Source organism: Camponotus floridanus, unplaced genomic scaffold (assembly GCF_003227725.1).
Source record: "Camponotus floridanus strain SB8 unplaced genomic scaffold, Cflo_v7.5 scaffold48, whole genome shotgun sequence".
Taxonomy (NCBI): Eukaryota; Metazoa; Arthropoda; class Insecta; order Hymenoptera; family Formicidae; genus Camponotus; species Camponotus floridanus.
Window position 1 is genome coordinate 941,366 of NW_020229636.1, and position 17,234 is coordinate 958,599.

The 17,234-nt window shown below is 28.8% G+C and overlaps 1 protein-coding gene across 10 annotated transcripts; it reads left to right on the forward strand.

Moving 5' to 3' along the window:
• The first annotated feature begins 4,304 nt into the window (after window positions 1–4,304).
• On the forward strand, window positions 4,305–16,807 carry LOC105257525 (mitogen-activated protein kinase kinase kinase 15). Of its 10 annotated transcripts, none has more exons than XM_025412124.1 (24): window positions 4,305–4,628; window positions 4,703–4,950; window positions 5,043–5,263; window positions 5,573–5,767; window positions 7,849–8,021; window positions 8,252–8,420; window positions 8,510–8,809; window positions 8,895–9,148; window positions 9,331–9,490; window positions 9,732–10,085; window positions 10,172–10,433; window positions 10,507–10,644; window positions 10,743–10,909; window positions 11,008–11,103; window positions 11,205–11,344; window positions 11,420–11,575; window positions 12,092–12,187; window positions 13,229–13,341; window positions 13,593–13,759; window positions 13,833–14,097; window positions 14,588–14,912; window positions 15,959–16,106; window positions 16,211–16,287; window positions 16,392–16,807. In XM_025412124.1, the coding sequence occupies exons 2-24, from the start codon at window positions 4,914–4,916 to the stop codon at window positions 16,441–16,443; spliced, it is 4,065 nt and encodes a 1,354-aa protein (XP_025267909.1). In that variant the 5' UTR covers window positions 4,305–4,628; window positions 4,703–4,913; the 3' UTR covers window positions 16,444–16,807. The 10 variants fall into 10 exon arrangements, with proteins under 10 accessions (XP_025267909.1, XP_025267910.1, XP_025267913.1 ...); XM_025412125.1 differs by having other exon boundaries at window positions 4,738–4,950; XM_025412128.1 differs by having other exon boundaries at window positions 4,805–4,950.
• The last annotated feature ends 427 nt before the right edge of the window (window positions 16,808–17,234 follow it).

The following is a 17,234-nucleotide window of genomic DNA, read 5'->3' on the forward strand; positions in this document are numbered from 1 at the left end:
ATCTTCAACATTCAATATTTTACTAATCAAAATTCTGTCAGTCCAGTCTAAAATTAACTGAAAAAAAGATTTTCTCACTTATTAACATGAAACATAATTTTCTTTATTCGTTGAAAATTCAAAATTTATTTTTTATATCTCATCTCGTTAAGAAAAATCATTTGACAGATCTTGATGAGAAATATTATCATATTTATAATATACAGAAATATTTTGTATAATCAAACCTGCATAATTAAATCCGCATTATCATAGTGTCTTAAGCAGATTTTAAAAGGCATAGACTATTCGTAGCGGGAAATTCCTAGAGCGACAATCTTGTCGCTCTTGCTAGTTTCCTGGCAACTTGGTCGGCATCCGACAATCGTCTCCTATCGAGTTCTGTGTCGGTGCATGAAGCGTGACAGGCTGCTAGACACGTATACACAGCTCTCTGCACGCGTGTCGTGACATCGCAGACGCTCGAAGATCACTCGTCGTATGCACATACGCATCGACGTACATATGTACGCAGGTAGTGGAGCGCGTATGCGATGGCATGAGCCTCGTACGTGACAGGGACGACGAGTGGGCGTGACGTGTACGTACACGCGTTACACGCATTCCTTGACCGGTTTCTACACCGCAAGGCTCCCCGAGGATCAGGCGAACATCCTAAGATGGAACGTGTTCCGTCGACTCGAAATCATGCTCCGTTTTTCTCGTGCATCGTGTCGTCATTGTTGTTTTATGCTCTGCAAAACGGACAATAGATGATAATTATAATTGGATTTATTGTTATTCGGGAGCAAGTCTCGTCGAAGCAAAAATTTACATCTAAAATAATATAATACATATATAAGTAAATATTTAATTACAAGCGAATATTTTGTTAAGAGTGATAATATAATAATTAATATTATTAATATTATTAAGAGAAAACTTTGATTATATAATTAATTATATAATCGTTATATAATATCAAAAAATTTTGATTTTCATTGGGCTTTCCTACGTGTCATATTATAATAATTTGTGATCTTTGAATTACTCTTGTAGATGATTATTTTTTAAAAGAAATAACAATTATAATTAAATAACAATATCATAATGATTAGAATCAAATGAAATTTAACATTCATCGCGTGATTATTTATCTAAAATAAGCGATAGAGCTCTAAATACATGTACATATATACATATACATGATTTTTTATATAGAAACATAGAGAGACATCTTCATAACATTGATATGTGATCGATTAAAAATAAAGTGTAAAAAAAACATAAGGAAAAACTAAATTAAGCATCAATATATCCTATATCTCTTTTAACGTGTTTTAGGATTGATATTTTTTGTGATAGTATATAATTATGTTTTATCGCACGTCGGCCCATATCAGACACACGGTGTTCCTCCACGTGCGCGCAATGACGTGTGGTCTGGCGTTGATCGTGGAGCAGGCCAGTTCTCGGGGACCCCCTGGTACAGGACAGCAGCATCCCAAGGAGCCCGCTCGCGTCCGGACGAGCGGTCCAGACGCACTCGCGATTCACCTCCCGTTGTCTCATGTGCTCCTCTTGAAAGGGGAGCGCTGCGGAGTGGCCGCTCCGCGCATCACTGCGCCCCACTATTCTTCCACGCACTCGCAAACCGCGTACGTACGAATACGCGGCGCGCGCCGGAGGCTGACTCGATCGTGGTCAGCTTATTTCCTTCCCACATTGCATAATTGTAGATTCGAATATTTTCTAGATTCGATCTCATGACTGCTTTCTATAAATACGAGCGTTACTTATCTTATGTATAGAGTCGATTATTATATAATGTTGCATCTTGGAGTCAAGTTGGTTGTCAAGTCTTGATTTTTTTATTTGTCTTAATCACAATACGAACGTTCCATCATACATACTCATCTTTATTTCCTGTCATTTTGATTTTGATGAACTATCTCGTATTCTTCTACTTCGAGAGAAGGATTTATATATTATATGCCTGTGGATAATAAATTATAATTAAATAAAAATAATGATTCATCATATTAATGAGAGATATAAAGAATGAGAAAATAACTTTCGTTCATTTGAAAGGGAAATTATAAAAGAAATCTCCTAACGATAAGTAGAACCATAAATTTTAGAGGCTTATCATCTGTGACAATTATTTTAAAAAAAATCGATATTTGTTTTGCGATTAAGCAAGTGAAAAAAATATCTCTATTTTAGTTACCTTAACGCAGATTTATTGCAGAATAATTTGAATTCACGTTGCATACGTATACGCAAGAGAGGCAGTTGGAATGGATTATGTGCATCTCTATACATATAAGAGACATGAGACTCTTTCATGTTCCTGACAACCTATTCGCGTGGAGTTCATTGGTACGTTTCCACGGTGCTCCGTGCTGTAGCACCCGATTCGACCGAATGCGAATGACCCACAGACTTGTTACCCTCCTTTCTCTAGCCACGGTGTATGACTGTCTGAGTGTTCATAATCTCCCAGTAAAGGGTCGACTCTAGTCGATCGACAAAAGTATCTCGCTATCTACCGGTCGGACAATCCTCGACGAAGATTCTCTCGCAGAACTCGACGCAACGTGAGAGGCATTTTTCTCGCAGCTATCTTCGAAGGAATATTGTTTTACGTCAGAATGCATTTCTCTTCGTTGCTTTTGTTATATTCCTGAAACAGAAAATTCAATTGTTAATTACAAGATAATTAATTACAAGCCGCATTCGCGGCTTTTATAATCTTTTCGACCAACGTCTTTTGATCAACTCCTTTTTTACTTCTGTTGTTATTAAAAATAATTAGAAACCATGAAAAAAATAATGCATCTCTGGTTTAAAAACTAAGATGCATTTATCGAAAGGTCAATAAAAGTTAACATGTAATATATGATACGACGTGTATATATGATGGTATGTTAAAAGATTCGATGTAATTGAGCCAAATGAATTAATAATAATGTCACTTGAGAAATGCATACTGAATATTCTACGAATCTCTTTCCCCATTGTACCTATAAATATATATGTCACGGAGTTTTAACCTATACAATTGCGTTAATAAAGATTGATAAAAAAGGAAACAATACGAGGAATTTAGTATGATGGTTTATATATATATATATATATATATATATATATATATATATATCATCAATCTGAGAACCACAAATATTCATTCAAAATTATGTTTAAATATATAATAGTAATACAAGTCGATCGCAAAATATGCAAGTTTAAAATTGATCGAATCGAATTTTTATATATTTAATACATGTATTTAAAAATCATCTTTCTAACATATTTTACATCTTTTAAACTCAGCTTTTGTATTTTGCTATATTGAAATATATCAAGAATATTCAATTAATTAAAATTTATATTTTTAATGTAATATTTATATTTTTTAACATTATATTAACATTATATTTATATATAACATTATATTTAACATTATATTTAACATGTTATAATGATTTATCTTTATTTACTTAGAATTTATTCGCAGCTAAATATTTTTAATTAATCTCTTTTTTATATTATATATGCTACTGTCAAATATCAAGGATATTTCAATAAAAAAGGATGCAGAAAAATTCTAATTACTATTATTTTGACGTCTCATATAATTACAAAAGACGATTAATAAAGTTAAAAATTTCCATTTGTAACCTCCATTTATAATTTCCATTTATAAATTTTAAAAGATACGACAGCCTTAGCAACTTATTATCGTTTTTCGAAGCTAAAGATTGCAAATGTTTTGTATAGAAGCCATTACTTTTGAAATAAATATACTATATGTGTGGGAACAATATAATGATAATTTGACTCATATTTTATAGAAATTTAACCTAGCATATGTTCTCGTAAAATGGAATAACAAGACATGCTACTATTTAAAGAAAAAAACTTTGTTGAAATAAATTTCTTACAAAATAACAAACATATACATATACAAAATAACGATAAAATTCTTACTAAAGAAAGATCGTATCCGCAATTGAATCGAAATATTCATAAGTGTTTTCTAGTGTTTTCGCTCTAGGCACATCTTGTGTAACATGATTTTGTAATATTCTCGCCAAGGTGAAACGACTTACGCGTCAATTTGCGCCGTATGCTTTACTCACTCATATGCTTATTCAAATGATTTACGCTCGATTCGAAAACGCGTAGTAAATTTGCGGTCGAAGTTTCGATACGGAAGAGAGAAAGAGAGAGAGGGTTCGCGCTCTATCTTGAGACCATCTATTTTTATACCGGCCGAGCGAGACTCTGATCTCGCTGCCATCTGTGAAGCGGTAGCTTTACAAGCGAATCTCGCACTTGTGCATGACCTCGACTCGAGATTTGTGTGTTCTAGAAGGAACGGATGGATGGTGATTTCTATAATGTGCACGCGACAATTGCTATTTTTTTTTGCACGATATATCGCGCTAATTAATTTCGTTTCCGGTCGATTTCAGTGCCAATTTTTCAGTGTCTCGTTTCGTGATCCACTGACAAATTTGTCTCGATTGTGATGTGTGCTCTCAATGTATCCTGGGATGTTATTGCTCTTGTATATTTTGATTATGTGTTTTGCAGTTTTATCTTTATTTTGTAAACGGTGATCTCTTCCAGGAGTGATGGTTGTACGTTTAATTTCAACGAGGAAAACTAGTATCGTAAAAACGAGAAATTATATATGTTTACTTTTATATTCTAGCAGATGATAATCTACTGTAGTTTTGTCTAATATAGATAATGTACTGTAGTGGTGGTATGTCAGTTGATGGTGATATCCATTTGACACTTTGTTTATCGATAGATATACACATCAAGTTTAATCATTCAATTTTTTGGGGATATACCATAAAGTAAGAACTCAAAAATATAATAGCACAGTACAAATATCTAGTGGTAGAGCCTCGAGCAATATGCTTTCTACTTGTGGCGATATAATTGATATGACTGGTAATTATAAACTTTATCTATTATGTATGTTGCTGCTTGAATATAACAGCTATGTAAATATTCTTAATATATAAGAAGACAATCCTGTACAGTTGCCTTGCAATCAGGCATCATGGAAGGCATTTCCAGTACCGATAGTGTTGGAACGCAAAGTGACATATCAGGACATACAACTGTACCAGGAAGGCCTAGAATGGATGTGGCCTGTGTCTTGGATTTGCAACAACCGGAACATCTTGCTCAACGAAAGAAAGCATTGGACGAAGTTAGACAAGCCTGTAATTTAGTCAATGCTAATATACATCATATTCAGGTATATTTTTAATACAATTAAACTATTAAAATAATGACAAAACAAATATCTTTTTCATTGAATTTAAAATGTGATAAAAGCAAAAAAGGAACTTGCAATTTGTGTCAAATTTTTATAATAAATTTCCTAAATTCAGGCTAATTTCAAAATAGGATTCTTATGTATCGAAAGTCAATATTAAATACACTATCAATTCATGTTGTTTAAAAATGAATAAATAAAAAATATATTACATATAGAAATTTGTTTTGTAATAAAATTTGTTTTGTATCTTTTTATCTCTTATAATTTTGTATATATTCTTTTTAGTTTGAAAAGCTTGATTTTGGTGAAACTAATGTATTGGACACATTTTATAATGCTGATGTAGCAGTTGTTGATTTAAGTATTCAATTGCAACAGTCTGCATTATTTTATCATCTCGGTGTTAGAGAAAGTTTTGGAATGAAGGAAAATATATTGCTATATAATGATGTAGATACAGAGGCTACGATTAGACTTAAGGTATGTATATATTCTCCATTTGTATGTTTTTAAAAAATACAAAATCTTGCATTTAATTCTAAATGCTAGGCATAATATAGTGGTAATATATCAATGACCTTGTCTATTTATTACACAGACTTAGAATGCATTTTGTAACAATGATCTCAATTAAAGCTCTCGTAAATAGATTGGTCAAGATACAAGTGACTGTATTATTGTAACAAGCAGTTATTTCTCAAACATTTGACATTGAGAAATTAAGAAAAATCTATTTCTCTCTTTTGTTTTCATACAAGAATTATTTTTTATATTTTTATATATAATGTAAAAAGAATTATTATATAAATTTTTATTGTAAAATTACATACATTTTTATATGAGTCTTTATAAAAATATATTCAATTTAATCAATTATTGTAATAATATATATTGGCTGTTCCAATAATTTACAAAAATTGGACAAATATTAATTTTCATCATCTTGTATATTTTGCTTACTTATTATTATTATTTTGAGCAAATTAATTTTTTATATTTATATATATTTAAAAAATTTTCTTAAATATTGATTATTAATTAATAACTTAATTACTTCTTTATTGGATTACTATCTTATCATCTTTCTGTGGATTTGTTATCATTTAAATCTTTGAAATAATTTTAATATTCTTGTCATTGGCAATAAATGGAATAATTGGAATATGTTACGCACGAGATAATATTCAATGTCGAACTATTATGAACTAAACGTAATCAGTATCATCAGATGAAACGATATCCGTGTCAGACAAGCACCCAATATGTAATTTCGCTCGATATGGAGTAGAAAAACATGAGCTCATGATCTTAATATAGCAGTTACTGTTGGTGCTGGCCGATCGCGCAATTGTTCGCGATCGCTCGATACGACTTGTCACTGATACGTGTGCGTTAGATTACTATATTGTATTCATATTAATTTCGTTTACAATTATTATATCGAACAATTTATTTTAATTTAATAAATCAGAATAAGAAGAAGAAAATGACATTTGAATATGTGTTAAAAGTTAGTGTAAAATATACAGCAAATAATTATTAAATAAAGGTTGCAAATAGTGTACTATGGAAATTCAATTATTAAGATTAGTTATATTGATAATAATATTTAGTGATGCGACGAGTCGAGTACTAGACTCGATAAACTCGATTCTTAAAAGTATTCGATTAACTCGAGAATCAATCGCAATCAACTCGAGTCTGAAATTATGCAAAATTATTACATTAAATTATGAATCGAGTACCGAGTATCAAATGTGTACCAAGTAACCAGCTATAAAACGGCGACTACAATGAGATTCTAAGGCGTAAGACTTAAGAGATTGACCAATCACAATCAAGTATGAAGAGAATACTCGACTGTGATTGTTCAATTTCTTAAGGCTTAAATTACCTATTGTAGATTGGGATTTATCTTATATTATTATATGCTCTAAGAGAGATTTTAATTTCGTTCAAGAAAATCAAAGTGTTTTTTTCTCATTTCTTGTACTTAAAAATTATTTAATTGAAATTGATAGCTTTATAACATGGAATAACTAACTTATACTTTTATTTCTGTTTGTTACTTTTATGTTTTTTTGTTGCATGATAAAAAACCATGCACTTATTATTATTAGTAGTCGACTAAAATTATAAAATATTTTAAAAGTTTTAGCGAAACAAATATTAAAATTGAAGCTCTCTACTTTTAGTTCTGCTACTGAAATAGACATTTAATGGTTCTGTACTCGAATACTAAGATTTTCAATTTAATCGAGCTTATCAAATCAATATTTTGCATCTAGTACTCAAAATAACTCGACTTGAGTCAAGACTCGATTCTTTTCTAAAATGAGTACAAGTTACTCGATTCTCAAAATAAGAGACTCGTCGCATCATTAACAAAGAAAAATACAAGTGATTAATTATGATATTTTTAATCAGTGTTCTTTGACTTACTTAATAAGAAGGAAGATAAAGTTTTTACAAATAATTTATATTTTAACTATGTTTAACTATTTTAACTATGTTTAATATATATATATATATATATATATAATGTTATAAAATATTTTCAGTTATCCTGTGGCAGCTACACATTTGTTTCATATCGTGTTGTGGAATCGTGTGGCTCATGTGTAGCTACTATTCCAGCAACCAGCAGAATTACAGGTGAAGAAACAATAGATCCCAAACAGCATCTTTCTCTGAAACTCAAGAAATTGTTTCAAGATGTAGAAATACAATCCAAGTAAGCAAATGTGAAAATCTTTTATATTACTTTTGAATATAAATAAAAATCTAAATAAAATGTAAATAATATAATGAAAATCTAATAAATATAAATAATATAAATAAAATATAAATAAAAATCTTTGATTATAATATAAACTTTTTACTTAATATTAATAAATATTTGTCAAAAAAATTAAACATTGTTTATAGTATTAATGAGAAATATTTTTATTAAAAATATTTCAGAGCACATATGAAAGAGAAATTTCTAGCAGATCTGCGCAAGGCACGCGAGACATATTCTGGAGAAGAACTCTCTAGAGCTTTGAATAACATGCGTAAACGTTTAGATGATCCAAATGTTTTGTCGGGAGAAGTTGTTTTAAATGTACTCATTTCATTTCGAGAAATACAGGTAAAATATCAACAAAAGTATATTAAGTCCTTTTTAATAAGAATTTTTTATGATTATATATATTGTTAAAAATTGACATTTACATTTAGGATTATGATGCAATGGTACAATTGGTTGATGATTTAAGAACTATACCAACTCACAAAAATTATATAAACACTCCAGCTATAAGATATTTATATGCGTTTGCTTTAAATCGACGAAATAAAGAGGGTGATCGAGAAAGAGCTCTAAAAGTCATCGAAAAAGCATTAGAGAAGAAGGAAAATCATGTTCCAGATATGCTGTGTTTATGTGGAAGAATATATAAAGACAAATTTGTAGAGAGCCGACATACAGATCAGGAGAGTTTGAAAAATGCGATTCACTGGTATAGAAAAGGCTTTGAGGTATAATATATGTATATAAAAGCTATTTCAATCATTGTGAATTTCTATCAATGCATGTACATAATTATTATTGTTATATATTCAGGTTCAACCTAATGAATATGCTGGTATAAATCTTGCTACTTTATTGGTCATAGCTGGAAATGAATTTTCTAAGAGTGAAGAGTTACAACACATAGGAATGGTACTAAATAACTTAATTGGAAAGAAAGGCAGTTTACCAAGTTTAAAGGATTATTGGGACGTAGCAACATTTTTTGAAATTAGTGTATTGGCAGAAGATTATTCAAAAGCAAAACAAGCAGCCGAATGTATGTTTAAATTGAAGCCACCAAATTGGTAAGTACAATAAAATTATGTGTACAGTAAAAAAAACAACATATTTATAATTAAAAAAGAGTATATACAATATTTTGAAAAATTTATTTTAATATTAATTAAATTTATTTTAATATATTATTGAATTTATATTTCGATTATTATATATTAATTTTATATAATAATTCTATTTTAATTTTTAGGTATCTAAAATCGACAATAGGCAATATATCACTGATAAACAGATTTCGTAAAAAAAATGAGGAAGCTGAAATTGCACCAGAGGAACACATATTTAGTTTTTGGATGGAATACTTTGTTGAAGCTACAAAGGCGGAAGTTGGCGATAGTATACGGTTTCCAGTAAGTTTATAAATGGAATCGTCTTACTGAGATACATCTACTTCCCAATTTGGGAGACTATGGCTTATAATTATGTATTACCAATCCAGCTTACTTCTGGATATTTTGGGTTAAAGTAAGAATAATACAAAATTGCTTTTAGAGCAGATTTATGGATTTATGGATGTATACTTAAAAAGAACATTCACTTTTTATTTTAATTATTTCTCTAAATATAAAAAAGCATAATGTTTCTTATTAGATTGTAGTATTGGAACCAACAAAAATTTTAATGCCGAGTTACGTGAATGTAAATCTTGGCGCAGAGGAGAAGTCTATACAAATATGGAATTTGTGTCCAGATAATATGAGAAATAATTGTAAGCAAGTTCATGATTGGTTATTTACCGCAAATATGATACGTAGTGTAAGTTTATATAAAAGAGATGAGAGATGCCTTTTTTTATACGTTCATCAAAATTCGGATGATTTTCAAATGTATTTGCCATCGGTACAGTATAGACAAAGATTTTATGATCTGATCTTAGAAATGACTAGAGATCAGGAAGGCATGGTTACAGATTTGGATACTTACATGACTGATGATTGCATGAAGGTTTTTATAATTATTATTTAATTATTATTTTTATCATATATTTTATATAATTTTTAAAATTTAATAAAATGTTTATATATTTATAGTTCGAATATGAATTGGATGATCAAAACAAGCGTATAATTCTTGGCAAAGGTACATATGGCGTGGTGTATGCAGCACGCGATTTGAATACACAAGTCAGGATTGCAGTAAAAGAAATTCGCGAACGAAATTTGGGCGATGTACAGCCTCTTCATGAAGAGATTAAATTACATAGCCAATTAAGACACAGAAATATCGTTCAGTATTTAGGATCAGTAAGTGAGGATGGATATTTCAAAATTTTCATGGAACAAGTTCCTGGAGGTAAGAAAGAATTAAAATGTAACACTTGTATAAATGACATCTGTAAATATATCGATCATTCTTACAATTTTAGGAAGTTTATCAGCTTTGTTAAGATTAAAATGGGGTCCTTTGAAAGAAAATGAATCAACCATCTCATATTACACTAAACAAATGTTGGAGGGTCTTAAATATCTCCATGATCAAAAAATAGTTCATAGAGATATAAAAGGTATATAATTTATAATTTTACATTTGTTTACTAATGTATAATATTCTTTTTTTATTTATCTATACATATATTTACACAAATAAAATTGTACTATATAGGCGATAATGTATTGGTAAATACATATAGCGGAGTAGTAAAAATATCTGATTTCGGCATGTCGAAACGTTTGGCTGGCTTATGCCCAAGTACAGAAACATTTACCGGAACATTACAGTACATGGCACCAGAAGTTATTGACAAGGGTCAACGTGGATATGGCGCGCCTGTAAGTTTGTTTTGTTAAATATTTTGTTTTGAGACTTCAGGATAAAAAAGTGTACTTCTTTGTCACCAAAATAATAATCATTCAAATTTTTTTTCTAGGCGGATATTTGGTCTTTAGGTTGCACAATAGTTGAAATGGCAACTGGAAAGCCTCCATTTATCGAACTAGGTTCTCCACAAGCAGCTGTTTTTAAAGTAAATTTATAATATTAAATATACAAAATTTATTTTGAATATTATTAATCTAACAAATATATGTTCTTTTTTTCTAATAAATTTATGTTCTTTTTTTATAGGTAGGATATTACAAAATACATCCAGAGATACCATCAGAATTGTCTGAGAGAGCGAAAAGTTTCATATTGCGTTGTTTCGAGCCAAATCCTGATATAAGAGCAACTGCTGCAGAACTGTTGGAGGATCCATTTCTTAACGAGTATTAAAGCATTATTATACAGTACTATATAGAGAGCTTTATAAATAATTAAAACCATGTATTTATTTTTAACAGGAAAAAGAAGACCAGCAGATTAGCTGCACCTCCAGATTTCAGTAGAAGTATATCAGTTCCCGCAGACAGATTGGAACGTTTAGGGAAATGTGATAAAACGAATAATAATCATATTGTCACTACTACACCTATGCAGACATCTCAATCAGATGATAGGTATTGTAAAAAATTTTTATTTTTATCACAATGTGCCGTTTTGTGTTAATATTCTTGCAATATCTCGTGGCGTTTCTGCCTTTGTTTTATTATATACTTTTATTCAATTTACTTCATCTATTTTAAGTTTTGATGCCAATCTCATTTTTCATGTCGCTGAATATTTGTCAAATTAATTAGCAGACAATGAATATAAAATGTTTCGATTGTTTTCATATCACAATATTAGCAAAGTACAACTCAAATTCAAATTAATGTTTTTAATAATTAATGTTTTTAATTAATTTTTTAATGTAATGTTATAAATTATATATTTTTAATGTAATGTTATAAATTATATATTTTCCCTAAAATTATTTTTTTGAGCATTAACTATTAATCATATCTTCTGTACTAAAAATGTATTACTCAAATTGCAATATTCTAAAAAATACAATATAAGAGTATGAAAAGTATAACCTTCTCTTACAACCAAAACGCACATTGCGAATTGTAATTGTAAAATATTAAATTTAGTGGAGGGTTAACAAAGTCAAGCCCGTTGAGAGAACGCAGTCCGGCTCACCTATTATCTCCTATCAGCATGCCTACTGCAACCCTCTCTTTTAACAGGTACGGTTCTAACTTTGTAAATTTGTATGCAAGGAAAGTATAATTAAAAATATAATTTATCTATTGGTATCACATTATTATTTGTAGAAATGTAGAAAGGTAAAATATATGAAACAATTTATATACATAATCATTTAGGATTAATATTGCATATGTAAAAATTTAATTGCATTGTCTCTTTAAATTATTTTTTATGTAAAAATATTAGATATCAAAATATTATGCCACTGAGTGTTTAGATGTTGCATAATGTTTCAATATATAATCTAGTGATGCTTTATATAAATCATATCCATTTCAAGATTCCTTTATGTTTTACGCAAACAATGGTATGTTGTCAATTATATATTTATGCAATTCTCAATTAACTATTTAAAAAAAGGAACAAACTCGTGTTTACAAATATTAAAAATATATTAATACTCATATCATCATTAATTACATATTACATATACTAATGTATAATTGCTTTTGCTAAGTATAAAATTTATCATATATAATATAAATGGTTAACATATAAATGCAATATATTAAAACAATTTAGATTATTAAAGTAGTCTTCTAACATTGCCTTATGCTATAATAATCAATTTTGATTTAATCTTTTCTAGATAATTTATACTTAAAATATAAGTAGGCTATTTGAATTAATTGTTTGATGTGTATATACAGCTATATACATATAAATATAAAGAAAATATGTGTGTGTGTATTATAATAAAATTACACACAAAACTATTTGTGCTTTATACATTATGCAATAACTAAATTAGTTTTTATTAATTATATAAATAATTAGATAAAATATTATTGATATCACCTTATATAAAATTATTTAGATAATAAAATGGCTTCTTTCGCAATTGTATTAAACATGCAGAATGCTAATATAATGTTTTGATACAATCAAATTAAATTACATAGAATCTTGTAATAATTTGCAATGTATAAATATTGCATCAAAAATATTGTAAAGAAAGTGTAGCATGTTTCTATTATATAACACATAACATTAATTTCTTGCTCTTTATATCTTTGTAGTACAATAGGAAATACTCCATCAATAGAAACTAGTGAAAGTGATACAGTAGGTACCTCAATAACACGAAGAAGTTCATCTGGTGGACTGTTATCACCAGAAGTTGAATTGGGAGGTAAATATATACAGCAATAGAGAAAGATACTTCACAAGAAAATACACTGACTGGAAATTATTTATAAAGAAATTTATTTAAAATTACAAAATGCTATCACATTATTATAATTATGAACAGATAGACTTAATTAAATTATGAACCATTCATGTTTCTCTTTCTTTCTCTCTTTCTCTATTTCTGTGTCCCTAACATTATTCTATATTATGGTTATGCTATTTATTTATATTTATCAACAATTGGAATAATAGGACAACCAGGACAAAAATCTGGAGAGGAACAGGAAGGATTTTATTTATTAAAAAAAGATAGTCAAAGACGTATGACATTAACGAGAGTTCTCAATCAAGATGAAGCAAAAATTTGTGAAGTTTGGATGAGAGGTATACATCAAGAAGGACAAACAGTGTTGCAGATGGTATTTATTCAGCTGTAATATTATATTGCATTACAAATAATATATATATCAGCATACTAATTATTTATTTTAGAGTCATCTGGTATTGCTTATGCGTAGTTTGAGGGATTATATCGCAGAGCAAAATCAAGAAGTGATAGTAACTGCTATTCGAACATTGAAGGAGGAATTGGATTTTGATTCAACTGCTATTAATCACCTACATTTAGCTATTTACTTATTTCAAACGGCAGTAAACGAAGTTCTAAGAATGCACAGTATAAAGCCACATTGGATGTTTGCCTTAGATAACTTAGTGAGAAATGCTGTTCAAGCTGCTATCACTGTATTATCTCCTGGTAAATATCTTTATTTCTTACTGAAACAGAAAAGAGAGTAGATTCGTTATATGCATTTGATACATTTTGATATATAAATCAATAAGATCAATATCAGGATATATAAATCAATAAGAATTAAATCTTGGATATCAGAAAAGAACGTTTTGTTTGTTTAACTGCCACATCCTCATATTTGTATATTATATGGTACATAAATCAGATGTGTGCTATTCATATGTATCTCAAGTGTAATATATCAAGTGTACATGTACAGATTGTATGTTATCATATCAACTCTAAAAATATCTCAGAGAAAAATTATCACTAATAATAAAAGATCTTTTGTAAAAATCGGCTTCAGTAAGAAGATTACTACACTTCATTATAGTTGACACATCTGGTTTAGGCAAATACTTCATGGAAAATTAATAGATTAGATATATTCGAATCGAAAAATACTTAAAAAGTACTACCATATAACATGTTTTTTGTTACAAATTGTGTCTAGAATTAGGAGCTAATTTACTTGGACAAGAACGAGTACAACCTGGCGGTCAAGGACCTGAAGAAGGATCAACATCTGGAGTGTCAACAGTAAATTCTGTAAAATCCCAAAAAACTGCTGATTCCATTGATAATAAATATTGGAAAGAATATAGAGATCAGATGGGAGCGCTAAAAATGGAAAATATGAAGCTGCTTCAGGAATTGATAGAAAGCCAGAAAACATATCAGACGTTATTACAGCAAGCTCTTGAAGAACAGAGAGCCCAAATTAATACATTGACACATTTGTGTGAAAATATTAATAGAAGAACAAGGCAAGAATCTGGGTATGAAACAAATTATTATTTTATTTATTATTGTAATGCATAAAATATATATTAATATTATATGTAATTTTTGTTGTAAAAGTATAAAAGTATATTTTTAATATATATACAGAGTGTCTCAAAAGTCCCGGACCGGTCGAATATTTCATAAACTATGCACTTTAGAAAGAAATGTTTCAGACAAAAGTTGTATGGTTTGAAGGGGGCCATCAGATAATGGCAATGATTTGACCTTGGAGAATCATTTGAAGGTGACGTAAAGGTCACCTTCAATTTCTTAAATGGAACTCCTTATTTTTTATTACATATTCGTGTAGCTTATCTCGAGAGCTTTCCAAAACACTATAATAAAGTATTCCTTCATTGAGTACTTTTCGAGTTATGAGGCTTGAAATAATTTCTTAATTTTGCATAAATCATAAAATATCTAGTAAAATATTCATTTTTCGATTATCTTACCTTAATACTTTTATGTACAAAATAATGAAGGGAATCAATTGGTGTAAAGAAAACACATAGTTGTTTTAAAAAAAAATATGCAATTGTTAATTGCAAATTACATATTTGTTTCTTAAAAACAACTGTTTTTTCTTTACACCAATTGATTCCTCTCATTATTTTGTACATAAAATTATTAAAAGGTTAGATAATCGAAAAATGAATATTTTACAAGATATTTTACAGTTTATGTAAAAATTAAGAAATGATTTCAAGCCTCATAACTCGAAAAGTACTTAATGAAAAAATACTTTATTATAGAAATACCTTATTATGTTTTGGAAAGCTCTCGAGATAAGCTACACGAATATGTAATAAAAAATAAGGAATTCCATTTAAGAAATTGACGGTGATCTTCACGTGACTTTCAAATGACTCTCCCATGTCAAATCATTGCCACTATCTGATGGTCCCCTTCAAGTCATACAACTTTTGTCTGAAACATTTCTTTCTAAAGTGCATAGTTTATGAAATATTCTACCGGTCCGGGACTTTTGGGACCCTCTGTATATGTGTGTGTATATATATGTATGTATGATCTCCTGCAGTTATAATTCTTCCATCTCGCCAAATATGTCTCAGCAATCAACATCTTTGACAATTACCGATACACAGAATAATACTGCTTTGCATCCAAATATGGCTCTTGTCGATTGGTTAAGAGATCTTCAGGTGGATGACACATCAATAGATAAGGTAAGTAGTTTGTCGATATCTGAAAGAGAAGGAATAGAACAAAAATTAGTTACATATTCTTTATCTTATATATATTTACGAACACGATTTTTTAATGTTTTTAGTTCCTATATGAGGAATATACACTGGAGGATATTTTATATCATGTTACACGAGATGATCTTCGCAGGCTAAATTTAAGGTAAGAAATGAACCTTTCTATATAATTTTATATAATATTTAATAGCTTTATATACATGAGATAAATATTTTATAATTATTATTAAATATCTTATACAATTCTAGGGGAGGAATTGAACTCAGGATATGGCAAGCCATACAGAAATATAAATCATGAAAAATATTGGAAATTAAATTGTAAAGATTAATGAATTATATTTATTTTTTCCCCATTGTTAGTGAGAGAATATCATTAGTAGCTGAAGTTTCAAGCAGGGTAAAAAATATTTGTTTCACGCGCGCAACAAAATTGTTTAGTTTATCATAAGATAAAAACATAATGTTATAAATCAATCATATATATGCTATACTATTATGCTGGACATAAGTCGAATTTTTATAGAAAGAGAGTTTCTTCTATGATATTATAATATTACCTATATATATTTTGTAGTTCCTACAAAAATTAGAGATTAATATTACTCTTTATGGAGCAAATATGAAATCACATAAAATGAAGTGCATAATGATTTATGTTAACAGAACGTATTATGTTTGAATCTGTTTTATTACAAATTTTAATACTTTATCAAAATTTCATGATATCAGAATATGATGAAAAATCAATATTTTTATATATAAAATGTATTCCATACATTACACAATTATAAAAAAATTTTGTTTTTTTTTAATATTTTAAATTTAATATTTAAAGTACATATGTATTTAATATTTAAAAATCAAATCAACTTTAGAAAAATTATTTTTATTCTAAATATTTAAAAAGAAATAATAGTAACAAAAGTTATACAAAAGTTATGAATGTGGAAATCTCTCTCTTTCTTATTGATAATATATCTGAAATATTTTTTCTATTCTCAAGTAAAACAATGTTTTCTATGCAACAAAAGTTAATATACAGATCCTCTCAATAATCGATAATACAACTAATCTAACTAATCACAAGAT

Coding starts and splice junctions, on each gene's coding strand:
- LOC105257525 (XM_025412124.1), top strand. CDS start 4,914: ATGCTTTCTACTTGTGGCGATATAATTGATATGACTG. Junction 5,768..7,848: donor AGGCTACGATTAGACTTAAG/GTATGTATATAT, acceptor AAATATTTTCAG/TTATCCTGTGGCAGCTACAC. Junction 16,107..16,210: donor ATGACACATCAATAGATAAG/GTAAGTAGTTTG, acceptor TAATGTTTTTAG/TTCCTATATGAGGAATATAC.